General features: G+C 48.6%; 9 protein-coding genes across 9 annotated transcripts; 3 read left to right on the forward strand and 6 right to left on the reverse strand.

The window, feature by feature from the left end:
• Nucleotides 1–1,737: 1,737 nt before the first annotated feature.
• clrD (histone-lysine N-methyltransferase Clr4) lies at nt 1,738–4,474 on the forward strand. The gene is made up of 4 exons (XM_032082744.1): nt 1,738–1,837; nt 2,220–2,598; nt 2,659–3,204; nt 3,284–4,474. Exons 1-4 carry the CDS (start codon nt 1,784–1,786, stop codon nt 3,736–3,738), a joined length of 1,434 nt encoding a protein of 477 aa, XP_031938605.1. The 5' UTR covers nt 1,738–1,783; the 3' UTR covers nt 3,739–4,474.
• A 371-nt stretch (nt 4,475–4,845) lies between these two features.
• On the reverse strand, nt 4,846–5,379 carry BDV37DRAFT_285842 (uncharacterized protein; the record flags this gene model as incomplete). Its single annotated transcript, XM_032087803.1, has 1 exon — nt 4,846–5,379. The coding sequence occupies one exon, from the start codon at nt 5,377–5,379 to the stop codon at nt 4,846–4,848; it is 534 nt and encodes a 177-aa protein (XP_031938606.1).
• Nucleotides 5,380–6,899: 1,520 nt separating this feature from the next.
• Nucleotides 6,900–13,728, reverse strand: cch1 (calcium channel protein CCH1). The gene is made up of 4 exons (XM_032079555.1): nt 11,813–13,728; nt 8,751–11,760; nt 7,922–8,685; nt 6,900–7,842 (listed from the first exon to the last, which is right to left on the reverse strand). The coding sequence occupies exons 1-4, from the start codon at nt 13,376–13,378 to the stop codon at nt 6,907–6,909; spliced, it is 6,276 nt and encodes a 2,091-aa protein (XP_031938607.1). The 5' UTR covers nt 13,379–13,728; the 3' UTR covers nt 6,900–6,906.
• A 669-nt stretch (nt 13,729–14,397) lies between these two features.
• Nucleotides 14,398–15,835, reverse strand: BDV37DRAFT_285844 (uncharacterized protein; the record flags this gene model as incomplete). Its single annotated transcript, XM_032087804.1, has 3 exons — nt 14,398–14,941; nt 15,129–15,685; nt 15,785–15,835. 3 exons carry the CDS (start codon nt 15,833–15,835, stop codon nt 14,398–14,400), a joined length of 1,152 nt encoding a protein of 383 aa, XP_031938608.1.
• Nucleotides 15,836–16,192: 357 nt separating this feature from the next.
• On the forward strand, nt 16,193–17,509 carry BDV37DRAFT_185004 (60S ribosomal protein eL6). Its single transcript, XM_032079556.1, has 3 exons — nt 16,193–16,417; nt 16,663–16,998; nt 17,106–17,509. Exons 1-3 carry the CDS (start codon nt 16,319–16,321, stop codon nt 17,253–17,255), a joined length of 585 nt encoding a protein of 194 aa, XP_031938609.1. The 5' UTR covers nt 16,193–16,318; the 3' UTR covers nt 17,256–17,509.
• A 370-nt stretch (nt 17,510–17,879) lies between these two features.
• On the reverse strand, nt 17,880–19,279 carry BDV37DRAFT_185011 (sterol desaturase family protein). Its single transcript, XM_032079557.1, has 2 exons — nt 18,646–19,279; nt 17,880–18,489 (listed from the first exon to the last, which is right to left on the reverse strand). The coding sequence occupies exons 1-2, from the start codon at nt 19,123–19,125 to the stop codon at nt 17,962–17,964; spliced, it is 1,008 nt and encodes a 335-aa protein (XP_031938610.1). The 5' UTR covers nt 19,126–19,279; the 3' UTR covers nt 17,880–17,961.
• Nucleotides 19,280–19,858: 579 nt separating this feature from the next.
• ksrA (3-dehydrosphinganine reductase) lies at nt 19,859–21,803 on the reverse strand. Its single transcript, XM_032079560.1, has 3 exons — nt 21,023–21,803; nt 20,825–20,956; nt 19,859–20,772 (listed from the first exon to the last, which is right to left on the reverse strand). Exons 1-3 carry the CDS (start codon nt 21,179–21,181, stop codon nt 19,939–19,941), a joined length of 1,125 nt encoding a protein of 374 aa, XP_031938611.1. The 5' UTR covers nt 21,182–21,803; the 3' UTR covers nt 19,859–19,938.
• BDV37DRAFT_185025 (something about silencing 10 family protein) lies at nt 21,144–23,707 on the forward strand. Its single transcript, XM_032079558.1, has 2 exons — nt 21,144–21,758; nt 21,819–23,707. The coding sequence occupies exons 1-2, from the start codon at nt 21,578–21,580 to the stop codon at nt 23,582–23,584; spliced, it is 1,947 nt and encodes a 648-aa protein (XP_031938612.1). The 5' UTR covers nt 21,144–21,577; the 3' UTR covers nt 23,585–23,707.
• BDV37DRAFT_273801 (MutS family protein MSH5) lies at nt 23,685–27,492 on the reverse strand (the record flags this gene model as incomplete). Its single annotated transcript, XM_032085120.1, has 17 exons — nt 23,685–23,726; nt 23,851–23,910; nt 23,973–24,111; nt 24,173–24,211; nt 24,283–24,484; nt 24,542–24,653; nt 24,709–24,779; nt 24,928–25,121; nt 25,173–25,262; nt 25,312–25,408; nt 25,467–25,821; nt 25,894–25,929; nt 25,977–26,054; nt 26,107–26,506; nt 26,561–26,939; nt 26,997–27,089; nt 27,141–27,492. 17 exons carry the CDS (start codon nt 27,490–27,492, stop codon nt 23,685–23,687), a joined length of 2,739 nt encoding a protein of 912 aa, XP_031938613.1.
• Between the last annotated feature and the right edge of the window lie 164 nt (nt 27,493–27,656).

The raw sequence follows: 27,656 nt of genomic DNA on the forward strand, positions 1-27,656 counted from the left end.
CCATAGGAATTACCTTTCCCAACGGCGGGCCTAGCTACCGATATCGTGCCGGCATCGCTGGCTGCCGGGATACGGTCTGCTGGGTGTAAACTGTGGCCATTGCTAGTTAGCCACCTCAAGCCAAGGAATTAGGACTGCCCCTAGGGTTTAGGGCCCGCCACGGCGTAACCCGGGCTTTGTTGTACCCATAGGTCGCCGGGTGCCACGACCACGGTGCCGGCTCTTAGCGGTCGCAGCGCCCTGGACTTAGCGGCTGCCCAGCCCTCCTAGGGGAATGGGCCCCCTAGCCTCGAGCTTCTAAGAGGCTGTTCATAAAAGCCTATTTATGATTTCGAAATTTTAATATGATTAGTAGCTATACAGTAGCACAAGTATAAGAGAAAAAAAAATTATTCTGACTTCCCTGACTCCTCGAAGTTCCCTGTTTCTATTGAAAGTAGTAGACGGCATGGACTAAAGTCTCTGAGTTGAGCCTTCCAAATTACAGCTGAATGGTGGCGAGTGCGTGATAAGTATACCGGATTCTGACCAGTTGGCGGTTCTCTGGTTCGCTCGGTGACCCGGGCCTCGGGCGTCGTACAAAACCAGTTGGCAGATCATTCCAATGGATTCGCAGTCCATTTGTGCTTATCTAGTGAAAATTATCTTCAAGAACAAAGGTATAACATATCGAAAAAAAAAAAAAAAATTAATCTTTAAGTACACCTGGGCAGTATTATCTTAGTTACCTAGTGTATCTCAGTATTTGGCTGCCCTTAGATTTGATTCTCTTCAATCTCTTGATATCAGATCCGGGTCACAACGGTTGGGTGGCCAGGCAACTGCCAGAGAACTTTTGGTGTCCCGGTCGCAACTCGCAAGCAACACAACTGCATGCGACAGACTTCTGGCTGCATTGTCCCTAATAAAATTTATATACTATATATATACCTTGCGCTCCGTAATAAATCTACAACTATTCCAGAAACACAAGTTATGCCGAATTTCGAGGTTTATTTCGAGAATGATCGAGATCACTGATTGGGCATTCAATATCAATGCCAAGCGGCAAGCCGTGGCCCGTCGCAGAAATAACGACGAGAGTCTAGACATCTTTCAGCAGCTCTATTACCTCCACCAATGCGTTTATTTTAATTTTAAAAGTAGTTTTGCATCTAGGAAATTCTACTTTATATGTTCTAGTAGTTTGCATCTTATATCTCTCGAGTTGGTAAAAGCCCGTGGTGATTGGTCAGTTTTGGCCCATTTTGGCTGGCGGCATTCAAGACACGGCGCCAACGGGCGAAACTTGACACCAAACGGCCCCGTAAACCGTCTGGTTTTAGGATCTTTTTCTTTGTTGTGTTCGTGATACCATATCATAATGGTTTCTAATCCCCCGCCAGCCATGACCTGCCCTCTGACTAGAATATAGAGGTGCAGCAAGTGGGTGCGAATTTCCCAAGATCATATAGAAAAGCCTCCAGGCTCTCTCATCTTTTGTTTTCTTTTCAAGTTTCCCCTTGAAATCTCTTCTAGAAAAGACCTGAAAGCACGAGTTCGAATCTGAGGATTTTTGATATCAAGCCCCATGACTAAGCAATAAAAACACCCCGAATCGGCTTAGCCCCATGGACTAGCGCCAGTGCTAGCGTCATGAGATCCAATTCTAACTCTCCTGATCTTCATCCCCATGTCCATGTCTTCCTGAACTTCTTTTTCGCCACCCTCCAAGAGGCCTTTTTCTCGGCCTAGTTCTTCTTGAACTTCCTATTTTCAGCCCTGTCTCATCGTGCCTGTCAAGATGGTCATCGATTTGACAGGAGATTCTGATTCTGAGGACCAGATTCGTTCGCAGGTCAGTTTTTCTTTTAAGTGGTTCACTGGTTCTGAGACCATGGCTGGTAGACCCGGACGTGTTATTGTCAACAAATTCAGTGTTTAAATAGCCACAACGGCCAGCTAGTATGGCCACGATCCTATACAACAAACATCCTTGATATATTGCCATCATGAATCGTGATGTTCCTTGACTTTGTCTGGATTTCCCCGAGTGGTCTTTATCTTATTTATCGTTCTCCTTTCTTTTGTTTTTTAATCTTATAATTTTCATATCCTACTGTACCACAACGGCAATGGCTATGTTATATTACTGTCCGAATCTTCTCAGTTTTCCTTCACTTTTTATTGACCTTCACCACGCATCCTATACGATGTCTCTCAACTAATGTCATAATTAGCTACACTCAAACATTAAATCGGCTACACCGAATTTTTTCACCCACTTAGCACATCGGACACCGTTACCATCAGTGCCTCTGAAGAGAAAGTCGGAGAAGAGTCCCGAGTCAGAACTATATGATGCCTTTTTCAATTTCAGAAAAAAGCCTTTAGCACCCTCAGTGGGATCCTCTGCAGCTTCAAGCTCTGCCCCCCATCAGAACAATAAGCCGAATGGTTGTTCCATAGCTCCTGCGCTCCAACCTAGCACCCCGAGCCCAAGTCCAGCCATCACGGAGCAGAGTCTGCCGGCACAGGTCATCAGTGTTGTGGTTCCTTCTCCTTCTCGACAGCTGAAGAAGGAGATTGAGTCTGCCAAGTGGGCACCAAGCGCTCGAAGTTGTACCCCTGAGCTGAAGGGAGTTTTGGAGAAATTCTACCCAACTAACGCACATGTAGAGCGCGGTCTTAAGGGTGCTTATCCAGCGGCGAGGAAAGTCAACCGTGCTGCGATCCCTCTGCCCATTGGCACGCCCGGGCCAATCTTAAAGAAGAGACCGGAGGCCCTTGATCAGCAATACCGCACTCTACAGCGCAAGCTTTCTATGATCAAGGGACCTAAAGTCACATGTGCGCCAGATGATGGACTAAAGCTCGCAAAGGTTACCGCCAACTTTGAGTTCATTAATAGCTATAAGCTTCACAAGGGGGTTTCCCCTGCTCCAGCTGAATTCATTGGTGGCTGTAGCTGTGGTAAATACTGTGACCCTGACAGGTGCCCATGCTCTGAAAAGGAGGATGATTCAACTGAAAATATCATTCCGTACCAAAGAGCCAGAGACCGCCCAGACCTTTTAGTCCTGACTCCAGAATTCCTAAAGCGCTCGACAATGATCTTCGAATGTGGCGCCAAGTGCGCCTGCGATAAGGGCTGCTGGAATAGGGTCGTGCAGCGTGGCAGGACTGTGGAACTAGAAATTTTCCACACTGGCAATCGTGGCTTTGGTAGGCTCATCTTCTCTCCCTTTTTTTTTAAAAAAAAAAATAATTAGAAAAGAAACTCTACTAACATCCAAAAAAATAGGCCTCCGGTCTCCCAGCTATATCAGAGCGGGCCAGTTTATCGACTGTTATCTAGGAGAAGTTATTACCAAAAAACACGCAGATATTCGCGAAGACATCGCCCTGAAAAATGGCCATTCCTATCTCTTTGGACTTGACTTCTCCCCCGAAGTTGATGAAGCAGACATCTATGTCGTGGATGGACAGAGGTTCGGCTGTGCAACTCGCTTCATGAACCACTCCTGCAGACCGAATTGCCGGATGTTCACCGTCACTAACACAATCGGGGATGAGCGGCTTTACAATTTGGCTTTCTTCGCCTTGAATGACATCCCACCGATGACCGAATTGACCTTTGATTACAACCCCGGCACAGAGAAAAGCACACAGGTTGACTCTAGTGTCGTCGCTTGCCTTTGTGGAGAGGATAACTGTCGAGGTCAACTCTGGCCGAGCAAACGCAAGGGCACCAAATAAACTGCATGATACCCCTCGCATCAGCAACCTATCTATTCGTCTGTCCCCTCGCCTCGCATATTCATCTCTGGACCCTTTTTCCACTACCATCTCAAACTTCTTTTGTATGTACCACACGCACTTTATTCAGCGTCAGCGTTGCATTGGGAGCGTTTGCACAACCACACCCGGCGTTTCTAGCATGGAGGAGCGATCATACCTCTTTTTTTGATTTTTTTTTCTCTCAAAAGTGCATATTCTACAGGATGAGGCTGGCCTTCTCCCCGGCATAATCGGCTATTCCCACGGCGTATCATTGCATTCGGTATGGACAACTGTTCATCGCCCATTACGATACATGTACATGTTTCATTGATCTGTATCCGTGGAAGGAACAGACGCGTTCTTCTTGTCCTATCCTTTTGTTGAGATAGCTGAGCTGTTGAACTCCCTCCTTCAGTTCAGCTACGTTGGTAAAGGGCATCTTTCATGCGATCGGCAATTTCCTGCTTCGTTTCTCTTTTTCTCCTTTACGAATTTCTTTGGCACATTCCTGGGGATTACTCATCCAATTTTACCTGTATCTTGATTGACTGGTATGCTGTTTTTATTATTGGAGTTGGGTGCTGCTTTTCTTTGTTGATAGCCCGATTGAAGGATACCCCTGTACCGGCACAGCGCAGCGTCCTCGACTAGACAGAGGCTAGATACCTGAACGCAATAATGATCATTACAGTTGCTGCTCCTTTATTCAAATTGACTACGATATTCATGATCAACTGCAGTGATGGGAAGTGAAAGATACGTAGTATATTCCATCATGGACACTCATCTAAAAAAGACCACCGAATCACATCTGTCCTTTCTATATCGAATCGGTTGACGCCGTTGACCGTTGACCCAAACTCCAAATCAACCAATCAGCCCAGTTGATAACACCTTGTCCGTATATGCAGCAGATAGCCAGCCACCCTTTATCGCTAATTAATATACCAAATCGCTTGAGGGGTAGCGATGATAGCAAACGTAGAGTCAAGAACGAGAGTAAGAAGGCAAGATAAGAAAGAGAAAAAAAAAGGAAAGAAAGAAACAAAGAGGAAGAAAGTGAGCAAAAGAGAGCGAATAACTTTAAGCACGCCCCTCCATGACCTCGAATATACCGCCCATGACGAACCGCGGCTGGGACACTTGCGAAGCCTGACTCTGGCCGGAGGACCGATCGCCCGCGACAGAAGAGAAAATATTGGCATTCAGGTCCATCGGGATCCCGACCGGGTCGACGGGGCGGGGCTCCATGAGGTCGAGACCTTGTCGCTCGATGGCATCCTCGTCACACCGGGTACGTTCCTCGCTGAGGGCTAGATCGACCTTGGACGGACGATGGCGGAGGAAGACAAGCGAGGGCCGACGGAAAACGGATGACAGGCGGAAGGGGCTCTGGCTGCGACTGCCGGCGTCGCTGGTCTCGGAACGGGAGCCGGAGGTCGGGCGGTAACCACGGTTGAAGCGGCGGAATGGGGATGTGGGCGACGAAGTGGGACTGTTGGTAGTGGAGCTGAGAGGGCTGGCCGTGGAATAGCCATCGCTGCACACGCGGTCTTGAGGAGGTTGGAACGAAGTGTGCAGGGATAGGCCGGGAGTCGAGGTGAGGTTGGGACGCATTTTTTTTTCTGGTGGGAGGGTGATTTAAGTTTTTAGATGAATGGGTACGGTCAAATGTGAGCTGTAGAAAATCGACGGGTGCCGTGTCGACTCTTTTAAGGTTGATGGGCTCCGGGATCGTTTGGCCTCGTCCTGAGCGGGGGAGGCGATATTGAGTTTAGGTTTCGATGAGATTTTCAAATGAAGGGCGAAGTCGTCCTAACCAGGTGGTGGTTCAACGAGCCTTCGTCGGTGGGTTGTGACACGTAGAATGAATGGGCGATGGAATGCCCGGTCGTTGACGGATGGATGGCTGGTATAGATCGCAAAGTAATGACCAAACGAATGGATTAGGGATCACCAGCGAGTCATTTCAGGCCGGGTGAGAAAACCAAGGACAAGTCCCGATGTAAAGTGAGATTAAAATAATAATACGATCGACAGCTCACCCACACGGGACGGTAGCAAATGAACAGGGACGAAGCAACGTGAGAGATTGATGGGCGGATGAAACAAACAAAAACCACCAGACGGAGAGAGAGAGAGAGAGAGTGAGTTCCGTGGTAAATAAGAAAATTAAAGAATAGAGTCAATAGATCTTGAGCGAGAGAAGGACCGACCGATCGACAGAGAGAAAGAAGGAGGAGAAGAAGAAAAGAAAAGAAAAGAGAGAGGGATAGTGTCAGAGAGAGCAGGAATAACAGGATGCTTTATAAGGATCGGAGGATTTCCATCTCCAGGATATTCATCGATCGGAAATGGTCTGCAAGGATGAGCTCGTGAACGGGTTAATCCAAAGTCAACTCCTGCGCGCAGGTCATCAATCGGTTATTATTCAATTTTATTGAGTTTCTGGATGGATTGTGCCCGACGAACGCAGCGCAAATGGGATTGTTGACAGATCGAAAGATTTCCATGGGTGGATTGAATGGCAGCTTCCGGGAAAAAAGAAAAGTCACGGACTCACAGATCACGCTGCAAACGTCGAGCGCTGCCCGTTTCCGTCTTGTCCAGCTTCCTTTACTCTTGCTGATTCTTGCGCCAGAAAGCTTCTTCCGTGGCGAAGGGGTTCGTGAAGGGCAAAACTATTGTTTCTTAGTGACTGCCATCCCTCCCAATCCGGTAATCAGGGCTTCTAGGTAGGTTCTACTATTCTCTCATCGCATTCCTCTTCGCTTCTCTTCTCTTCTCTCCTCTCCTCTCGTTCATGGGCAAAGTCTCTTTTCATTTCCCTCATCTCTATGCCTGGAATCTATCCACAGCCGAATCTCCAGAACAATGGAACATAATCACTCAATTCTCCCTCGCGCCACCGCTATGCAATTACCCAAGTCTAGCGGATCAAACATGATATCTGTACAAATCTTACATAACCAACATCACAAACCTTACAAAGGAAAAACAAAAGAAAAACAAAAACAAAAAAGAAACAAAGCCTTCGTTATACATACATAGTCAACGTTAGTCTCAAAACTTCATCACAGCATGGCTCATACACCCCCCCCCCCCCCCCCCCCCCCCCTCTTCCCCCTCACCAAATCCGGCCTTTCAGCTATCCCGTCGTCGACGCTGGGTAAAGCTCCGACGGATACTTTCACCCCAAACCGAGTCATCCAACGTTTGCATCACGTCTTGTGCACTCATAACACTGTTCTGTCGTGATCGCCCGGGTGCCAAAGACGACTCGTCATGCAGATCCGGCCCATCTCCATATGATGACGTCGTATTCGCTCGAGGACGGTTCGGCGAGAGCGACGGGCTGATGCTAGACCACTCGGTAGGGGAATGCGTCGCCGACATCCGCCCAGCTAAAGTCGTGTCAATCCGTGGGAGGTGACCGGCCTGCGATGACGAGCCACCTTCCCCTCGTGTGGGCGAGAGGGGTGACAGCATGGGCTGCGACGACGATTCCCCATGATCATCACCGGTTTCTGGCGCCGTCGCCCTCACCTCTTCTTCGGGATGGTCGTCCTGGGTTCCATCGTCCACAAAGATCTCCGGCACCGTGAAGTTCGGCACTGCGGTCATCCGAGCAGATCGACTACGCTCGACTTGTCGGCGGAATTGCCGAGACCAGTAGAGGGTGTCGAAGAACCCAATGACCGTCTGTCGACGAACGGCTTCCTCGACGCGTTGGAGCCTCGCTCGTCGACGTAAGAACTCTTCAAGCTTCAAGCTCTTGCTGTCGTTGATCACATTGTAATGTGCGAGGATCATAAGGCATGAGTGGAATGAGATGCCGCGCACTGGGTCTGCGGAAACCTTGACTTCCTCATAGAAAGTGTTGAGTCGTTGCCGTCGCTCACGGACATCGTCAACTGGGATACGTCGCAGAATCTTAGCCATCTTCTCAAGGTCTACCCCGTCGACCACCCTTCGATGCCCAATTAGCGAGTCTCTCCTATCAACTCTACATTCCTCCAAGATGCGTCCGATCGTGAATTCATCGTCATATATGCGCATCGAAAAAACACCCGAGAGCTCCTGCATACCATTTAGTGATTTGGGTGAGGCATAAAACGAGACATGGAGAAGCATCGGGGCCAAAAGATATATAACTTACCCCCAGTAGTCGTGGGAATTGCTCTTTAGAGATATATCCGGTCCCATCAGGGTCATACGTCGCCCAGGCTTGCTTGAAGCGACGAATTTCCTCACGACTGATTGCATAGAGCCCGCTGCTTCTCTGATACACATACGAGAAGCTCTCGAATATCAGAGATACGAACAACGAGACGAAAATATACATGCTAATAATGTTCCACGCAATGAAAAGTGTTCGAGCCCATGCCGCACTGCCACAGTCGTCGTTCAAGAAATCGTCATCAGACGTACAGATCGGAGGTACCATTGTGGCGAAGTCTTCCATTACTTGATTCCATCCTTCACCGCAGCTCATTCGGAAGAGCAGGATGAGTGACCTGGGGATGTCTCGAAAGTTGATATTGCTGTTTCCCTCTCCACCGAATTTGGTAAGACCAAAGGTTTGGTTCAACGCAATAGCGAAGACAAGGAAAAGGACCAACCAGGTTGCAAGGAGGTTACCTATTGCCGTCAAACTAGCTGCGGCTGTCTTGAAAAGCTGATCAAGTTGGTTGTTCCGTGGAATGATCAAGAGGGTAATGGCCACAAGGAAGAGCTTGCTGAGCTCCACGATGACTTGCCGGTTCGACACGAAATTTAGGATTGTCATCACGATGGTACCGGGGACTACAAGCAACGAATAAAGGTCCCAGGAGCTTCTACTAAATCGATGCCAGCCCAGTCCGAACAGCCGGATAATGAGATTCGCAGCGTAGAAAAAGTTGAATATGAGAAACAACACCTCTAGAAGACAAACTCCCGTGTCAGTAATGAAAGGATTTCCTCGGATATCTCGTCCAGCCACTCACCTCTGCAAAACTCGAATAGAAAGGGCTCCGGGTAGTATTCCAAAACTAGCAATAGAATATGAAGTAGTAGAATGGTGGATACACATCGTGCCCATCGCCCGTGTTTCTTAACGGCGATCCGATAGCACCACATCTTCCACTTATGGCTCTTTTTATCAAACGAGCGCTTGGAAGGCGATACCTGCTTGAGAAGTTTCCGCAACTCCAGCCAAGATCGCTGCTCGGCAGTAAGATACGCAACACCAGTCTGCTCGGTGTAGTTTCGCATGAAGACAGATACGAAGAGCGTCAACACGAAAACGGCACCAAGCAGGTTGAATACAACGAAGAAAAGCCCGTTCTCTGGAGCTGTTGATTCCTGTGGCTGCATGTCGACCCCAGTGATACTCATTGCACTTGACTGCACATCCGTCCATCCTTCTTGAGAGACAATCTGGAAGAGGATAAAGAGAGAGTCAAAGAAATTGTCAAAGTCATAGAACGGGTTCGATGCGGCCCGAGGTGCGAGTACGTCCCAATTGTACGGGGAGCTAGAATACTCATTGATACACTCGTTCAAACTCCCGGTCACGTTGTCATCATTGCACTTAACCATTTGACCGGCAAACAAATTGACACCGTATATAGCAAATGGTATCAAAAAACTCATCGAAACAGCAGCTGCCTCTATGACCTTCCATCCGCCCACAATAATAACTGAATGGAATGTGTCTTTGGCACTGTCACTGACGTTCAGCAGCCTCAGCGCCCTTAGCGCTTTGACAGCGCCGACAGATCGCGAGACAGCCCAATCTTCATACATTGCACCCCCAACGTTGATCCAGAGGGTGATAAGTACAACCCCATCAATAAACCCCCAAGAACCGCGAAAGTAGGCATTTGGTGTCCAGAAAAACCCATCCGCGATGACCTTGATCAGGGCTTCAAGTGTGAACAAAATCGCAAAGCCCATATCGGTGTAAACGAACCATAGTCTTCTTGTCGGATAGTTCTCACGTTGATAAATCGGTGTGGTGATGCAAGCAATAAGAACCATAGCGATGATGGCTGCATAGACGAACGCGGAGAACGCATACCAGACAGGTTTATAAGGGTCTACGCCTTCAATGCGCTGGTGACCACGCCCAGGTCCCACAATGCGTTGGCATAACCTTCGGATAGGGTTATCCGGTGCAAAGATGAACAGGGATTTGTTATAGTTCGGGTGCCTCATGAGATACTCCCTCTGTGCTCGCTTCCTTTGTTCAGTGGCCGATACGACCTCCTTAGCCATTTCCCTCGGGTCTAACTCTTCATTTGCCCGAGAGAATTTATTCAAGTTGGTATAAAATGGATTCGGCTCTCGACGCATGATGGACGTTGAGATGGTAGTCCACATGCGCGAGAATGTACCAGGCTGACCCGTATCCTCTGTTGTTGTTGTTGTTTCCGCAGGTCCACTTTCTCTCCGTTGATGTTCGGCGGGCGTTTGCTGCTCGTCGAGGAACTCCTGCACAACAGCGTCCTTTAACAACATTTCTAGTGCTGCCGGACCATAGTCCAAAGGCTCCTTGTAACGGTCTGAACTCCGGCCGAACCGAAAGATTTTGGAAAGGGATAGGTTTCCTTGTGAAGATCCATTGAGGTGCTTTTGCTTCAAGAATGCCCGGACTTGCTGGAGTCGTTTCTCATCTTCTGACACATCAAAGCTCTCCTGGATGACGGCAATGAACATGTTCAAGACGATGAAATTTGCCACAATAAACCACAAGATCAAGAAGGTCGCAGATATCCAGGCTGTATTGTAGGGATAAGTGGATGTAGTTAGGTTGTACAAAATCTCCGTCCAATTCTCGCTGGACAATATTTGATACATCCCAAGAAAAGAATTATATATGTTGTTGAAATTGATAGCAGCACCTTCATCTTCAGGTATTGCGCCTCGAAAAAGCTGGGTTGCGAAGATAGAGGCAATGAATGTGATCATGAACAAGAAACCGATCAGGTTTAGTAAACCAACAGTGTTCCGGAAGACAACCGTAATGAGGTCCCTGGTGATAGGAATCGCCAGCACCACGCGATATACCCGAAGAATCTGAAACATGGTGAGAACAGTATATGTTCGTCCCGAGTCCCGAATAGGCGGAAGCTGAATGATACAGGTGATGATCGCGAGCCCCAGATCGACCCAGTTACGACGCTTCTTGTGGAATTTGCGCCAATCAGAGGCAAAACGCAAGATAATTTCGGCTAGAAGAATAAGCGTCACAATGGTTTCCGTGTTGTCGATGAAATTTCTTCGACCAGGGGTCATGGAAGAGGTTCTTAGCGCTTGGACAACTAGATCGAAAGTGATGATACAAACCCAGAGCCACTCAGTCTTATCATAGAAGCGCTTGACAGTGCTTCTTTTGCGGGAGTCAAGATTCTCTTTTTCGACATTGTCCAGCTTCTGAACTGCGAAAGCGCTCCGTTTACTCTCTTCTCTGATCACTTGGAAAGTATGTGTGATAACAGCAACTAACAAGTTCACTAACCACAGGCTCAGGATGATGAAACCGCATACGAAGAAAAGAGCAGCTGCAAGATAATCAGTGTCAGTGGTATAGTAAAGAAGATCTGTGAACGTGTTTGAGCTCATGATGACGAATACCAGCTCCAGCGAATTCAGAATGTTATCGAAGTTCATAGTCCCTTTGTAAGGCATGTCATTTTCGATGCATATAGATCCGGCAGGACATAGGTAACCCTTAGCCGAAGGTGGGGATTGTGAGTTATCAGATTTTGGGATCCAAGGATGTGCCTTGCCAGTGGTTTCATTGATATAACCCCCGCAAAACTGAAGGCTCCCATCAGGATCATTTAGAGTAAAGTTTTCCTGGCCATCTTTACCAATCCATTGACAAGTTCTTCGGAAGCTTGATTTAAAACTTTGGATGCCCACGATAGCAAAGAGGAGCCAGAAAAACCCAATGAGAAAGGCAACATGGGCCAGCAGTGGAGCTGCCTTCTTGAGACTGCGAAGAATCACCTATCAGTTTATCAGCGGATGTTTGCAAAGGAAAAAGATGATTACGACTGACAGAGGTGCCATTGGTCAGGGCAAGAAGACGTAAAAGCCGAAGACAGCTCAGCATGCGAAAGACATAGAGCTGCTGGCGACTCTCAACCCCTTCTATAGCAAGAAAGAAAGCTATCCAATAGGCGACTACGGCCACAAAGTCGAGCCGATTGAAAGAATGTCGGAGAAAAGCTCGGTGAGCGAGGCGCACACGACGTTTCTGGACAGGGTCCTCGGCTATTTGCCGATCTAGTTGGTTCAAGCCGCCAGTAAATGTTCGTATAATTGATGCTTGCGGCTGGTCCGGAATAGCCGACGGCCTTCTCGTAGAGAACTGGCGTTGTGGAGTAATGAGGTTCTTTCCTTTCTCCATAAATGCTTTCCTAAACCCCAGGGATCGATCGATGGTACTATATTCGGCCGGGTTGAGAATAAGCCCGGACACCAAGATTTTGGCGATGAGTTCAAGAGTGTAAATTATGAAGATGACAAAATAAGGATAGTCCATAGGATTTCCTCCCCACCGCTCTGACCTTGTAAACTCTGGACGTGCCGTCTCGATAGTCAGTAAGATCATTTGGATGAAAATTACCACCAAGATAAATAGTTCTGTAAATGGCTGGACAAGCAGATCACACAGCCTCACCCGAATAGGGTTGCTAGGACCCAGAATTCCGAGTGCCTTGCCCCTCAACGGGTTGTTATGATCTTTCCATTTTGCTTGACTCTCCAGCGACGGAGTAGATGGCTCATCGTGTGCATATCCTGGCAGCGAAGGGAGAGCCGGGGGTGCATCTAGTCGCGCGCTCCTTTGTGACTCTTCTCGGAGGATCGACTGCTCAACCACTTCGGGTTCGTTACTCAGATTGACGACACGCTGAGACATGGATTTCATCATCGAACTAGCGCGTTGCAAAGCAGAGCCAGACGATGATGGGGACAGCGAGCGAGCCCTGTCGGTGGCACTGCTGCCGCCGCGGCGCCTCCCACTGAAACCGCCCTCTAAATCATCACCCAGGTGTGACCCCGCGTTGCTTGTAGGAAAGTGGACGGTTCGCGCGCTACTTCGGTCATCTAGCGTAAGACTGAGAGAGCTGGACGCCGCCCCGCTTATAGGCTGGATGTTTCGGGCATCCGTTAACGGCGTGGTATCGGCGACTGTGCTCGGGGATAGGTAATGTGCTGCTTCTTGCTGCCCAAAACTATCCAAGTGTACGATGTCGAAGTCGGAACCGGTCTCATCACGGCTATACCTTGCTGAAGTCCTTGGGCTTGCCGGGCCATCGAAACTGAGTCCGACGGAAGACATTGCCAGGGCGAATGCCTCTGGATTGTCCACCGGCGCGGCGTCAGACCCTCGCCGCGGGCGTGCATTTTGTGTCGCAATCGGGCCATCAATGGGGGAATCCTCGGCTACCCTCTCATAGTTGCTACCGCGCCTGGTCAGCGACCGTCCCGGACGGAAGCTGCTTCCAACCGTGGCTGTTGTGCCATGCGACAACGATCCGGACAGGTCTTGTAAGGGTATTGAGTGTTCGGTAGGATGACTGTCATCATTGGTGCCGCGGTCATGGCTATTCGAAGCCATCGTAGGCAGGATCGGTCCGCTAACCGAAGGCAGACATCGCAGACCGCCCGTACAGAAGTGGTGAGAAGTGTCTGATACGTCGTGTCTCCCGGTGCGTGAAATCGCGCTGGAGACCTGCACCTGGTGGGACTGTTTATAAGAGCGCTGACGGGACTTTTCCTTAAATTTATTATGCGAAAAAGAAGGTACAGGCTGCAGGGGCTCCCGGATGAAACGTCAATACTAAAACCCAATCAATCACAAGTCCTCATCAGCGTAACGGACGTAACGGGAACAAAGAAGTCAGACTAGTAAGGTACTGGACAAGTGGTCGACTCCAGATTCCAATTGCACAGCATGCGCAGCGGAGCTTCGGCTTGACTCGTTGTGCCCAGGCGGCCAAACTGGGGCGGGTGGGTGCCCGTGATGATTGGCTAGCTTGCCCCTTCAGCACCCAGTGGGAACCACAAACTGCGCACTGCATTTAAACATCCGAGCCTTATGGATGGAAAAGTCCTCGGAACATGTCCCCCCAGCCACACTTTCTATTCGCAGAACCGAACTTCGTCAAAATTTAGGCATATGGAGTTGGAACTCTTTTCGTTCTTTAATATTTTAAATTGCTGTGTTCATTGTTATGATTCTTCTATAATCTTTCCTTCACTTTCAACTACCGTACCTCGGTACCTAGTAGTACCCTTTTCTCATCTCTCTCTCTCTCTCTCTCTCTCTAGGCCATAAATACCGTACCTGACGAATACCGACCTGGAGGGGGGGAACCAAAATTACGTTGCCTAGTTGAAGTGAGCACCGAGTGGTCCCGCCATGTCCAAAAATAACTCTAATGCAAGATAACTTCTATTATTAATCTTCGGTCACGGCATTAACTATGGGATGATCATCATTCTCCTTCACTCTCCAGAATACTCAGTACTAGGTAGGTATTTACTTCAAAGAAATAAATAGAGAAAAAAAAAAAATCCAGTGGGGAAACTCCCCCGGACATGCTTCAACATCTATTCAATGCAATTCATTTCATTTCAATCGGTTTCCATCTGGTTTCCCTGATCCGAGTCTTTAACATGATTCCGAACGCCTTGGAGAAAAGCCTCAACAGCATCACCACCACCCAACGGGACTCCGCCTCTACGCATAAATCCTCCATTTTCAACCGGGATCTTGAGGGCTTCACTAATGCTCGGTAATCCACCATCTCTGATAGCTACCGTCAAACTGGCAAGGCTTTGGCTGAATTGGGGCGAGTGCAGAACTTTTCTCAGGATATTCTTCTTTTGTGAAAGGTCAAGAGATGCCATGACGGCTTCGGTCAGTTCAGGGTCATCAACAGAAGACACATCCTCAACATCTTGCGCCAAGAGGAGCAATGCAGGCGGTAAGAAGCTTAAGAGATTATCAACAGTTTTATCATCTGCAGACTCTAGGAAAGGTAGCGTAGCGGCAGGTGGTAGTAGATCTTGCAAGGTGGTAAACGGTCTGTCGGGGTCCTGAGACTGGGTCGAATTCCTTTGTAAAGACTGCAAAAAGCTCTGCACGACAGAGGAGGGATCTGAATCAGCAGCCGCCCTGTAAGATCACCAGCGAGTCAGCCGACATTCAAGATTCAAACGTTCAAGGGGAAGCTAGAATAAATAAAGAGAAAGATAGAGAAAAGCGAGCGCATTTCAATGAAAGGGTAGATTATATCCCAGGGGACAGGTTAAACCAACGGGCATTACGCTCAGAAAATGTAAACGCAGAAATATGTACCTACGCTCTTCCACCGTCAGCACCACCCTCCCGCGATTCCTCGCCTTCTTCTCTAATGTCTCCCCCAGTTGCATCCGGGCCGGCACCTCCACTGTTGCCACCGTGGTTATGGCTGGGGTTATGGTCCACGCCCTCGACATCCTCCATAGTCTCATCATCACCATCAGGACCTCTAGGGAGATTGGCAATTTCGTGTTCCACATCAACATCCTCGCCTTGCAGTAGCGTGTTGACAATGTCTCCAAGCTTGAGATCCCTGGGGCTGAACCAGCTGGGGTCTTCCCCTTCATGTTGAGACTTGGACTGTAGCCAGAAGAGATACCGTTGAGAGCTGGATGAGAATTTCAATACGTAGATCCGACCGTTTGTAGGATTCGCATTCCCAGCTGGCTTATAGGGAGTAAAGGTTCCATCCGATGGAACCATCACCAAGTCCAATTCAGGCTCCGTGTGAGGAGCAGAGCGAGGGCGCCAACAGAAGTGTACAAGCTCATCTTCCGAATAGAGATAAATGTAACCGGGGGTAGGCTTTGGCTTAGCTGTGGAGCTATCACTGGATGTCTACCAAGCCACGTCCAGTAAGTAACAGGGAAGAAAAAATGTGAGGGAGTGGGGAGGTGTTGGAGCGATGCCAACAGTTGAAGCTCCGAGGAAACTCACATCCAAGTCACAGATACCTGCTTTAAACGTAATGATCGGAGTTATAGACATGATTGAAAACCAGGTCAAGATAAATAGACGACGTGTTTGGAGAAGACAAATGGGTTTGGTTTTCGTCGTGAGATGGAGAATCTCAACGGAGTAACGTGGAATGCGGACGAAGTCAGATCGAAGCAAGATACGTCAGTTACCACTGGAGGTGTTGAGTGCTCGGGCGGTAAGCCAACTAGTGCTAGTAATACTCAGGTAGGTAAGCTCCATTACACCTTGGGTCTTTCTGCGACGCCGCAGGATGAAGGCTACTAAGACGTTGAACACCTCAGGCAGAAAGGCGGTGGCCAAGTCGGAGAAGCGGACTCAGCCCAATTCGGCACTAGTGGCTTTCGGCTCGAGCCCTAACGCACACACTCTCCCTTCGCACTTTCCCGCCTAGGCCGCGAGTAGTCTCATCAACTCCAACAACCACCCGCCGTCGACAACCACCACCACCCCCTCCCTTCATTCTTTTCAGTCTCCTTCGTCCCAGCAGCCAATATGTCGGAGACGAAGCAGTTTGGAAAGGGCCAGAGGACCGTGCCGGCTCAGAAGGCCCAGAAATGGTACCCCGTTGATGACGAGTCGCAGCCCAAGAAAGTCAGTACACCCTTGTGCAAAAAAATACAAAAAAGGATTAGTGATGGAGATGCGGTTTCTTATGAACGAGTGCGACGATTGCGCCGGTCAATGAGCCATTTCGTGGTTGGAACAAGACCAGTGAATACGGAACTTTTGTTGATAAGGAAATCGCATCTTCGGCACGATCTACAACATCTCGGAAATTGCATGTTTGTAGATATAGGAACGAGCGTTCTGACATGGTTATTCTTCTATCCAAACAGGTCCGCAAGGCTGTTCGTCCCACCAAGCTCCGGGAGAGCCTTCAGCCCGGTACTATCCTGATCCTCCTCGCCGGTCGCTTCCGTGGCAAGCGTGTTGTCCTCCTCAAGCACCTTGAACAGGGTGTTCTCCTCGTCACCGGTCCCTTCAAGATCAACGGTGTTCCTCTCCGCCGTGTCAACGCCCGCTATGTGATCGCCACCAGCACCCGCATCGACATCAGCGGCGTCGACGCTCAGACCGTCGAGAAGGTCTCCACTCCCGACTACTTCACCAAGGAGAAGAAGGCCGAGAAGAAGACCGAGGAGGCTTTCTTCAAGCAGGGAGAGAAGCCCGAGGTACGTGTGCCGCGTCATTTGACCTGGATATATATGATAGATCTGGGCCGATGACCGCTCGGTAAGATGGTTTTGTGGTATGCTAACTCGAGAATCAACAACAGAAGAAGAAGGTTGCCAGCGCCCGCGCCAGCGACCAGAAGGCCATTGACCAGTCCATCCTGGCCTCCGTCAAGAAGGAGAACTTCCTTGGCAGCTACCTCGCCAGCACTTTCAGCCTCCGCAACGGTGACAAGCCCCACGAGATGAAGTGGTAAACGTGCGACGCGGCGGCCGCGGGTTCGGTAGTTATTGTGGAGGAATTCATGTGAGGGGCGGCTTGAATGCGGATTGGCATTCCCAATGTGGGAAGCGCTTGCAGCGCAGGAGGAACAGCTCATGAAATATGTAACTCGAGTCGGGCTCCGTCTTTGCTCCTTAGGATTACGGTCAATTCGGAAAACCGGTTGTTATTTCTGTTTCACGATCAGTCTCTCCTGCGTCGCCAATTCGCAGGACCTATAAATGAGCCGAAATGAAAAGAAAAAAAAAAGAATAATACCTTTTCCAGCTGTTATATGATCCCCCTTTAACGTGCGGCTGGGAGTTTGTCATGTCTAGTATGATACATCATCCATCGATTTCCAGGTTCGGGTGACAATCTAAAATTGGGAATTCAAGTTTCTGTTAAGATTCACTATATCAGCATTCCAGATGCTGCTCTGAACTGTAATGATCTTGTGCCCGTGGACTCTCCAGCTCTCTCTGTGACTCCGATACGATATATCCAATACAAAATGTACAACCCGCGGTCTCCCCATGATCAAGGCTTCATAAATGATTTAGTATCTAAAAATCCAATTCTCCCCGCGCCATACACAAACCAAAAATTTATACCCAGACGACATCACTCATCATCGGTTAGGGCACATACCCCAACCTTCTAGAACATGACCCATATACATTCATATCGCATCAGAAACCCTAATAATCATTCCTCCGCCTCCTCAACTTATACCGTTCATCCCTCCTCTTCCTCGTAGACTCTTCAATCGCCCGTCTAATTTGCTCATCAATCATCTCCTTCTCACTCAAAGCCTCCTCCAACTCCTCCTCATCCTCGTCTCCTCCCACAGTAGTCCCACAAATCCAATCGAGGATCCCCCACGGGCCGAAATTCCCTTCCGCCCCACTGAGTACATGCATATCCATTCTGCGTGCGATCCCGCCCAGGAAGAAGCTCGTCGGCATAACAGAGTACCCAGAGAAGGCGAATGTCTCCTCGATGGATATCACGGTGAGGTAGAGGAGGTACGTGAGCATGTGGAAGCGGAAGAACATGGCGGGCAGATAGGTGGGGGTGAAATTGGAGAGCAGGTAGGCGAGTGGGTGGTCATAGTGTGCTGTGAGGGGGAAGGGAGCTCGTAGAGAATGGTACCATTTTCGGTGGTATTTGGAGACTTGGTAGTCCGGGGAGTGGAGGATGAAACGGTGGACGTTGTAGGTTAGGATCTATTTTATCATCCCAACAATAAGATGTTAGTTTACTCTGGCATTCGTTTCTGGGGTGTTGTGGGTGAGGGGGGGGGTTCATTTTGGTTCTCTTCGATGTGTTTATGTTTCTAATGTATGGATTGGGCTGGATTGGAATGGATTAGACCAACTCACCTCTCTTGCTAGCAATCCCCGCAGTAGATCTTTCACCATCTCCCAGGGCATTGGTAACTTCATCGAGACCCTTAGTGCACTCCGCATTCCGAATAGCTCTGTCCGAACTTCCTCAATCGCTGCTTGTGCGGCGAAGCTCAACCCAATATTGAGAATAGCCCATCCCGCAACCTTGAGATCCTTCATTCGGACTTTTCCCCGTTTACTTCCTGCCGGGAGACCAGCTTCACCCTGCGCTTTTACCACAACGGCAGCGGAGGGGGTCAGGATATCGAAGAGGAAAAACAGAAGCGACGGGAGTAGAAAGAACAAGAGTCGCACAGCTGCGGTGCCGAATAGCTCGACTCGGAGTGGAGGATGCGACAACACGAGGGTCGTCCATGTCATGTAAAAGAAGATTATATTGAGACTCGTACTGTAGGAGGAAATCGTGGGAACCAGGAGGAGGGAGAGCACTGGTAATGAGAGGAGCGCGTCCATTGTGTGTGTGTGTGCTGCGCGTTGCGATGTTGACCGCACTTTTGATTGTAGGTGGTTATCTTTTTTATGTTTCTGATTTATATGTTCGGCTTAGGATGCATTGTAGGTACGCAAAGAAAGTAACAGGATAAAAAACCAACGGGGTATTCTGTGAGAAGGAACAATTCCATCCAGGTCTATGTCATCGTCGCCATGGAGGGTCATGAGCATATATGGAGGTGGCTTTGGGCAATCAAAATGGAAATCCGTTTGCAACCTTAGTGGCTGAGCGACACGACGTCACACTCACGATCCACATGCCAACTGAAATTAATCTTGCCCGATGTTGCCTAAGGTAGTGCTACCACTTAACTTTATTCCATCGTATTTTCCTGGAATTTCTATAACTAACCCAGACAGTTCATCATGTATTGATCTGTCATGGAGATCGACGGTAACTTCTTACCACGTGCCAGCTTATGTTTTCATAGAGACAGAGAGAAGAAGAAAAAAAAAAAAAACTATTATATATATATATATATATATTTATACACTTGTACAAATCCCGATTTTCACCCAACCTGCCGGGCACCATGTCAGACGACAAAGTTTTCATTCCAGGGACAAGACTTCAAACAGTCGAATGGCACGTGTTTAGCGTGGACCTAATGTAGGTACGGCTTAATAACACAGAATACGACAACTCATAGACAGGAACACCAATAGCAGGTACGGATCTAAGGATAAGCGAATCAGGCTGCGTAAGGATGCTCATGGGTATCTAATCATACACCGCACAACATAACATGTCATCTCCTCTCCCAATACCGCGCCTTACTCTGACGTTCGGGACGACGGGATACCGTTCTTCATACCCCAGTTCCAGGCCTGCTTTCGGAGATCAGGAATCACCTGCAAGAATGCCAAGCTGCTGAGCCAGCTGGTCAATGTGTCGCGGACAGTAGAGTTCCTTGGGCTGCCTCCCATGGCGCTTCCCTTCATTACATGCCCAACAAACATGGTAGTAATAAGGTATTCACCTCTTTCCAGTGCTGCAATCGCGATTCTCGCGACTTCGCCAGGAGTTTGTGGCTTGTCAGCCGCCTCCAATTGTTTTGTCAACTCAGGCTTGAGCTTCTGTTCGTTGTCGAAACCGGGGCTCAGAATTCCCATCGGGAAAACCGTGTGAACCTTGACGTCGGCAGAAGTAGCATTGATCTGCGATTTTGATTGGCGAGTACCGTTATACATTTCAATCTCCTGATTGAGGGTGTCGGATAAAGAACGAATCGCCGCCTTGGCAGGAGAATAAGGCCCGTACCCGGCGATCGGTACAAAAGCCAGTGTGGAACATGTAAAAATAAGATGTCTTCGTGGGTTTGTCGTCTGTTCGCTTGGGGGGACAGGTACAAGCCACTTTCTGAGTGTCGCATGGGCGGTGTTCGCCGCAGTCCAATAGACCGTATCCATCTGATCTCTGAGCGTTTGGACTGGAGTGTCGACAAAGAACCCAGGGTTACAGTAGCCTGCGCAGCACCACACGACGTCAGGGGGAAGCCCATAATTCCACTCAGTGACCTCTTCAATGATCTGCTCGCATTGCGCGGCGTTCGTAAGGTCGGCACTGATGTAATGGAACTTTTGCCTGTTCAAATTCGCAGCCGACGCCTAAGAAAGGTAAGCATCTTCTAGCGTAGTGCATGCAGACATGGTGGTTTACCTTAACCTCATCAAGCGCATCTTGAAGTTTCTGGACTGTTCGCGAAACGAGGACAACGTTTGCACCCTTTGCGGCAAGCTGACAAGCTACAGCCTTGCCCATACCTTCGGAGCCACCCGTAATCACCACGGTCTATAAGAAGGATGGTCATGATTAATAGTTTGTTTACGGGAAAGAGAGAGATCATATATTGCATACCCTGCCCTCCACGACGAACTCGTTCTGTTGAGATCCGAAACCCAACATCTTGGGAAGCATCTTGGTAACTGTATATAGGAAGAACCCGCAAAGAATGACGGAAACCCCCAATTGGGTGGGAGATAGGTCGTTAGGGATGAAGGAGAGTACTTGATGCATGGGGAAAAGAAGACGAGGATGAGGATTCCACGGATATAAGGTGAACGACTTGGCCAGAGAACAAAGTTAGTCCGTTAAGGAAGGTCAATTGGGCCTGCTGCTTCCTCTTCAGTCGAAGTTCGGTTGCCGATCATCAAGATGGTTTGAAAGCCTTCAGGTCGGAGCTTCCGTACATCAAGCAATGGATACAGTGGGGGCCTTCCGATTTGGTGGCATTCCGCCTGTAACAATCTGTATCGCCGGTCAAACACTGCAAACGTTGCCCACAGGAGACTAGTGTCTTCAAGGCGGTAAGCATCCCGCCCAAAATTTTATCGCGGAGGTTTATCGATTCCGCAGATTTGGTCTGGACTACAGAGTAGATCAATCTCTTTTTGTCCATCCAAGAAGTCAGTCATGGGCAAAAGAAAGGCGGGTGGTCGCCCTGCGGCCAGGAAAGAGTCCGCCCCAGCACGTACGAAATTCAACATCGAGGAGAGGTTTGACGACTCCGAAGATGAATTCCAGACGGGTCGTGATCAAGTCCTGCTGGAGGAAGCACCGGAGGCAAAGAGACGGCGGAAGGTGATCCAGGAAGGTTAGTCTATGCAGAGCCTCGTGGCTGTAATTGTTTTCTGACGAGGCGACTTTTTTTTAGAGGAAATGCTCCAGCCGTCTGATGAGGAAATCATGGGTTACGAGTCGGTGGACGAAGACGACTTGGATGACGACGAGGACATGGACGAGGATGACTACGGTGAAGAGGATGAGATAGACGACGAAGAACTCTTACGTCCCAAGACAAAGCGCGGTGGTGCTGCGGGGTCTGATTCCGAGGACGAGGACGAGGACGGCATTGCTGCTTGGGGTTCATCGAGGAAAGACCTTTACAATGCGGATCAAATAGAAACGGAAGCGGATGCTCTTGAGGAAGAGGAAGAAGCTAAGAGACTCCAACAGAAGCACTTGCAAGCGATGAATGAGGCAGACTTTGGCTTTGACGAAACCGAATGGGCCGAATCTGGCAAAGGACAAGAAGATGGGGAAGGTGATGCTGGAGAAGTAACGGAGGTTCTCCCACAGTTGGAAATCACAGACGATATGAGCACAGAGGAGAAACTGAAGATTTTGAGGTCGAGATACCCCGAGTTCGAGCCATTGGCTAAGGATTTTATCGATCTTCAGACAACACATCGCACGCTTGCAGAAGCCGCCGAGGCTGCTAAGACCACTAAAGATGCGGTCCCCGAAGTTGCCCCAGTCCCTGTCATCAAATTCCGTGCCCTGTCGGCTTATCTCGGTACCTTTGCTATGTATCTTGTGCTTTTAACGTCGTCTCGAGATGCCTCTGGGAATCCGGCTCCCTTGTCTCCGGCTCAGCTTCGATCGCACCCGGTCATGGGCGCCCTAGTGAAGTTTCGTAAGCTTTGGGAGTCTGTCAAAGACCTTACTGCTCCCGAAGTGTCGGATGTCGAGGAAGATATGGACAGCGAAGAAGACGTATCTGTCGCCCCTGTCGCCAAGCAGCAGAGCTTGAATAAGGAGGCGCAAATTCCCAAGAAAAAGAAGGAGAAGGTCTCTAAAGCGCAGCGCATGGCCGAGGCAGCACAGGCAGAGGCCGAAGCTCGTAGGGCACAGAGATTACGGGAGACAGAGGCCAATCTGGCGGATCTCTCGAATCTTGTCACCAAGCCTGGCAAGAAGAGAGCCGCCCAAAAAGCTAAACAATCCTCTAAAGCTGCTGATGACTCCGACTTCGGTGATGAAGATGCTCTTACTGCTAAGGAGGCTGAGGAGAAAGCCAAGCAGAAGCGTTCTCTCCGTTTCTATACTTCCCAACTTGCGCAGAAGGCAAACAAGCGCACTGCTGCTGGTCGCGATGCTGGTGGTGATGCGGATATACCTTATCGTGAACGTTTGAGGGATCGCCAGGCTCGCCTGAATGCTGAAGCTGAGAAGCGTGGTAGACAGAAGCCTAAGGAATCCGAACAACTGGGCGGCGACAGTGACGACGAAGATCATCGGGTTGCCAATGAGCTTAGAGGGGACCAGGGCGGATCGGATGATGACGATTATTATGATATGATTGCTGCACGTTCCAAGCAACGCAAGGATGATAAGAAGGCGCGTGCTGAAGCGTACGCCGCCGCTGCCCGTGAAGGTGGTCAAGTGGCAATCCAGGAGGAGGTTGGACCAGATGGCAAACGAGCCATCACATACCAAATCGAGAAGAACAAGGGTCTTGCGGCCAAGCGGAGCAAGGACTCCCGCAATCCCCGTGTCAAGAAGAGGAAGAAGTTTGAAGAGAAGAAGAAGAAGCTGGGTAGTATCCGCCAGTTATACAAGGGTGGCGAAGGTCGTGGTGGTTATGCTGGTGAACTTACTGGTATCAAGAAGAACCTGGTTAAAAGTGTCAAGCTATAGAATTGTCCCCTTGGTTGTTTCTTTGCGGTATGAGTGGATACTTATAGTCCGGGCGTTCGATCTCGTGATATCAAAAAGGATTTGTGTGTACATATATAATTCATATGATAAAACCTCTGTTCGAGTCCCTTTCCTCCCCAGTCTGGTGTCAAAACAGGCACATTCTACTTAATACTACTAGCAACACAAATTGCCTCGCTGATATCGTCAAGTTATACCCCCCCATTTTTGGTTTCTCCGACAAGCATGTTTAGCATATCACTCACAGCTTCGTCGCTCCCTTCCGTTGACAGGTCTAAACCTAGAAATCTTCTCGCAAGCATGTCCTTCCATAATGTCAGTCTCTTGCGTGCCACACAAACACCAGAAGACAATAGTAATGCCCTACCGCTTCTTCCAAAGCGTGTATTTCCTCCGCTGACAACATGGCACAAGCGGCTGTCAGGTTTTCTCCACGAACAGCGAGAGATGCAAGCTCATTTGCCCGTTCTACGATCGTCTCGTTGATTCCGTTCAGTGCCGCACAACTATCTCACCCATGCAAGTTAGATACAAGACCAAGACATACTGCGTATACTTGAAACGCACATTGGTCCATAGCTCTTATCGCTCCGGCCTAGGTGGAAGCTATTCCAGTATCTCGTTAGCAGATCAACTTCGTATTATGCAAATGAAGCTTCGGTCAATCTGGAACGGACTTATATAGATATGTGATTTGATCTTCCGCTTTGCAGGATTCTTCGCAAACCTGAACCTCCATATGACCGAGCAGCAGCCGGGGTCCTGGCTTGAGAAACTCATTCTCGAGTATCTCATGGAAATGTGTTGCAGCAATAACCTTCGGCGCATTCTCGGCTATAAGTAAGTGGTTAAGAATCCCGCAGATTAACCCGATACCATCTACAGCAAATATGTCAGTGTCTGATATGGAAAATAGTGTAAGCGAATGACACCGACCGCTCTCGCTGGTACCCTTGCCAAACTCATCTATTATCAACAGGCTGCGTTCGGTCATCTGCTTTAAGTCAAACGATATTTGTTGTAGATCGTTCATAAATGTGCTCTGGATCTGGAGCGGCATTAGCCTTATACGTCAGTGGATACATGTTGATTGCTTCTCTCACCTGGGAGACACTATCTTGGCTATTAGATTTGACGAGTATCTTATCTGTTATCCCCATTTCGACACTTTCGGCTGGAACGAAGCTACTGTATTCAGTTACATGTAGATAGCATGACCAGGTGATTCACTGCCCTACATACCTTCCCACTTGTGCCAAATAAATGATTAAAGCAACCTGACGTTCATTAGACAGCGAATCCCTTTGTTGGAAGCATCGTACTTGCCTGCTTCATATAAATGCTCTTTCCGGAGTAATTCGGGCCTGTTAATAGCAACATGCTTTGACTCCCCCATGTTTCGAGAGCTGTTTGGGGTTTTGATGAAGAACATGGAGCACATGCACCCAGCTTCCCACCAACTAAAAGGGTATCGTTTGGTACATATGATGAGACAGTCAATTCTTGGAGAATATGACTGCCGAATTGTCAGCAAGCGCCGATCAGTCTTTCCCTCGCTTAGATTTACCGGCCTCCTTTGATGCTGATTACATTTTCGCGCACTAATTTGGGGCGGGTCAGCCTATAGAAACTTGCTGCCTGTGACATGGCAAGGAGGCTGCGAGAGATCAGTCTATGTCTGTCAAGAGGAAGTTGGGAGTGCTTGCCTATCAATGTGACCACATATATCTGACGCCTCAAGAAGCACTTTCTCATATTGAAGCACTTTTTGTGCTAGCTCATAGACAATCTCAATCTCTTTTTCTTATAGACAAAAAAAGAATCAGCACAATATGCGCAGACCGTATAACTTAATACGTACCACATATTAGCCCATAAATATCACCCAATTTCTCGTCCATCTCCCTCATCCTAAAGTCTTTAAAGTATGCCCGGTTCTCTGTGACAAAAATGAGTTCCCATTCATCATCGGAGCCAGTGAAGGTTGCCTCGCCCCTATCGTTCAGCGGTATTGCGATATTGAAGCCAAGCTGGGGGAAGTATATCACATTCACATCAATGTCAAGGCTTTCCGGGATGGTACTCGCAATATCTATTGCAACTTGCTTCAACAAACTGCTTAAACCATCATAGCTGTCTTTCATCTTGTCAAGTTCCCTGTCTAGTCCCGGCTTTACCACCGTCCTACCCTGCTCCTCAGTGCTATCAATATCGACCTGTTAGTCGTTAGTCGAGACCTCTATAAGTAGGCTTAAGTTCCTTACTATCTCTTGGATCATCCGTCCAACTCTGTATAGCTGAGCCTCTTCCAAAACCCAAAGAGCCTGGAACATCAGTGTACACATCGCAGTCGGAGTGTTGTTACACTTACTTTCTGAAGCAACGGTAGTTCGTTCCCGGAGGCAGTTTCCTTGAGGGCATCATGAATATCAATACCGTAGAAAGCAAACTAACAAACTTTCAGTATTTTGCTATATATAATCTTACCATGGTTGGCTTACTGCTAGCAATGTGGCCCATACTGTACTCTTGAAGCCCGTTAGTTTCCCACTTCCGGTACTTATTCCTTTTCGAAGGTTGATCATCACGGGACGGAGGTTTTTAATATGTTTGAGACTCTTCGTAAGTTTGTTTAGCGGATTATAATTATCCGGCCGTAGATATACGCCAATAAAAGCATGGCGTTCGCGTATGACATCTATGTCAATACTTGGGCGGAGGAAAATCTGCTTAAGTCGGTGTCGTCCCTGGGGGCTATAGGCAAAGCGTTGGAATAAACCGTATAGCGAAAGGCCCTCCTTCGAGGAGGATGACTTTTTTCCTGGTCCCTGATTGACCATACTTGGATGGGACTCCGACTCCATTATTTGAAGTTCTAACAATGTCCTTCCACTCAGAAACCTAGTCTAAGGTAAGATAAATTCGTTTGGTAGTTTTTGAGAAACGGAAACACACATGGTTCCTTGTAAGCTGAGCATTTCGACAGAGCGCACCTGGAAGTATGATGAAGTCTCATCACTGGAAGCAGGCATGACCGTTGCCCTTCGCCTTTGAAGGTGAGTGAGAACGGCACCTGCACAGCCAATCGTCACTTGATTCTCCATGTCGATCGAACTGGGAATGTGTAAGAACCTGCCATCCTGTAAGGTAAAATCCAGACTCTCGGTGTCCATCTGCTCAGTATCAATTAGTCCATTGTGGGGTACGAGGAACCTGATGCGTTGCTCGTGTTCCGAAGATATCTCCAATGCCACTAGCTTGTTCTTCGCATTGAGGTAGCTAAATTCTTGGGATGGACGAACATCAAGCTGATAGGGAAGGTAAGATTGACTACCTATTCATCGTTCTATCAACCTCCAACTCTCAGCCGCTAGATACTCCTGGAGCTTACTGTTTCCTTGCCCACACTCGTTTGTGTCTTGTGAACAGAGATAGTCGACTCGCGGTGAAAGTAGGAGTGCAGTAGGCTTAGTCTGAAGGACCACTAGGGCTTGATTAGTATCTTTGAAGCGATGAAATGGATCATTTAACGAACGGCTATCAAGGATCTCGGTGCCAGCCAATTGCATGTCTCCTAACAAATAAAGTGTCTCTTCCTGTGCCGAATAATATGAACAACCCACAGTGCCGGATTCTCTCATATCAACGGCTACTATCACTTGATCAAGATCGTCATCAGTGAGCTGTTGGATCGGGCTACCAGGTAGATAGCCTCGGGAATCATTGAACAGTGGTTGCCTCAATATGGGGGATCTTCGAGAGCTAGAAGGAGGGTTGTATGATGCACTAGACTGTGTACCTCTGTCATGGCTAAGTCTAGAATGGGAAGAATGCGATGTGGTGTTTGAGTGGTATGTTGTTCGTCTTTTCTTTGTTTGACTTTTCATAGTGTTAGGTCAATGATATTTCTCGAGTGGCTATTTATTGTCCATGGAAAGCAGATGTAGTCAAAAGGCTACGAGTATACTAGAGCGAGGGACTTCGGGCCTAAGGCTCCGAATATCAGTCCACCAGGTTGTTTTTAGTATTGTAGGGTTCAAGAAGATAATAA

The sequence above is a fragment of the Aspergillus pseudonomiae genome (assembly GCF_009193645.1).
Source record: "Aspergillus pseudonomiae strain CBS 119388 unplaced genomic scaffold BDV37scaffold_66, whole genome shotgun sequence".
NCBI lineage: Eukaryota > Fungi > Ascomycota > Eurotiomycetes > Eurotiales > Aspergillaceae > Aspergillus > Aspergillus pseudonomiae.

What these genes read in the sequence shown, in the direction of transcription:
- clrD (XM_032082744.1), top strand. Translation starts at nt 1,784, where the DNA reads ATGGTCATCGATTTGACAGGAGATTCTGATTCTGAGGACCAGATTCGT. An exon ending in AGGACCAGATTCGTTCGCAG is followed by an intron (nt 1,838 to 2,219) that starts GTCAGTTTTTCT and finishes TGTCATAATTAG; the next exon opens with CTACACTCAAACATTAAATC. An exon ending in CACTGGCAATCGTGGCTTTG is followed by an intron (nt 3,205 to 3,283) that starts GTAGGCTCATCT and finishes CCAAAAAAATAG; the next exon opens with GCCTCCGGTCTCCCAGCTAT.
- ksrA (XM_032079560.1), bottom strand. Translation starts at nt 21,181, where the DNA reads ATGCATCAAGTACTCTCCTTCATCCCTAACGACCTATCTCCCACCCAA. An exon ending in AGTTCGTCGTGGAGGGCAGG is followed by an intron (nt 20,957 to 21,022) that starts GTATGCAATATA and finishes TCCTTCTTATAG; the next exon opens with ACCGTGGTGATTACGGGTGG. An exon ending in ATGCGCTTGATGAGGTTAAG is followed by an intron (nt 20,773 to 20,824) that starts GTAAACCACCAT and finishes TACCTTTCTTAG; the next exon opens with GCGTCGGCTGCGAATTTGAA.
- cch1 (XM_032079555.1), bottom strand. Translation starts at nt 13,378, where the DNA reads ATGGCTTCGAATAGCCATGACCGCGGCACCAATGATGACAGTCATCCT. An exon ending in TCTATTCGAGTTTTGCAGAG is followed by an intron (nt 8,686 to 8,750) that starts GTGAGTGGCTGG and finishes TTTGTCTTCTAG; the next exon opens with AGGTGTTGTTTCTCATATTC. An exon ending in AATTCCCACGACTACTGGGG is followed by an intron (nt 7,843 to 7,921) that starts GTAAGTTATATA and finishes AATGGTATGCAG; the next exon opens with GAGCTCTCGGGTGTTTTTTC.
- BDV37DRAFT_185011 (XM_032079557.1), bottom strand. Translation starts at nt 19,125, where the DNA reads ATGGACGCGCTCCTCTCATTACCAGTGCTCTCCCTCCTCCTGGTTCCC. An exon ending in GGGGATTGCTAGCAAGAGAG is followed by an intron (nt 18,490 to 18,645) that starts GTGAGTTGGTCT and finishes ATGATAAAATAG; the next exon opens with ATCCTAACCTACAACGTCCA.
- BDV37DRAFT_185004 (XM_032079556.1), top strand. Translation starts at nt 16,319, where the DNA reads ATGTCGGAGACGAAGCAGTTTGGAAAGGGCCAGAGGACCGTGCCGGCT. An exon ending in ACGAGTCGCAGCCCAAGAAA is followed by an intron (nt 16,418 to 16,662) that starts GTCAGTACACCC and finishes CTATCCAAACAG; the next exon opens with GTCCGCAAGGCTGTTCGTCC. An exon ending in AGCAGGGAGAGAAGCCCGAG is followed by an intron (nt 16,999 to 17,105) that starts GTACGTGTGCCG and finishes CAACAACAGAAG; the next exon opens with AAGAAGGTTGCCAGCGCCCG.
- BDV37DRAFT_185025 (XM_032079558.1), top strand. Translation starts at nt 21,578, where the DNA reads ATGGGCAAAAGAAAGGCGGGTGGTCGCCCTGCGGCCAGGAAAGAGTCC. An exon ending in GCGGAAGGTGATCCAGGAAG is followed by an intron (nt 21,759 to 21,818) that starts GTTAGTCTATGC and finishes ACTTTTTTTTAG; the next exon opens with AGGAAATGCTCCAGCCGTCT.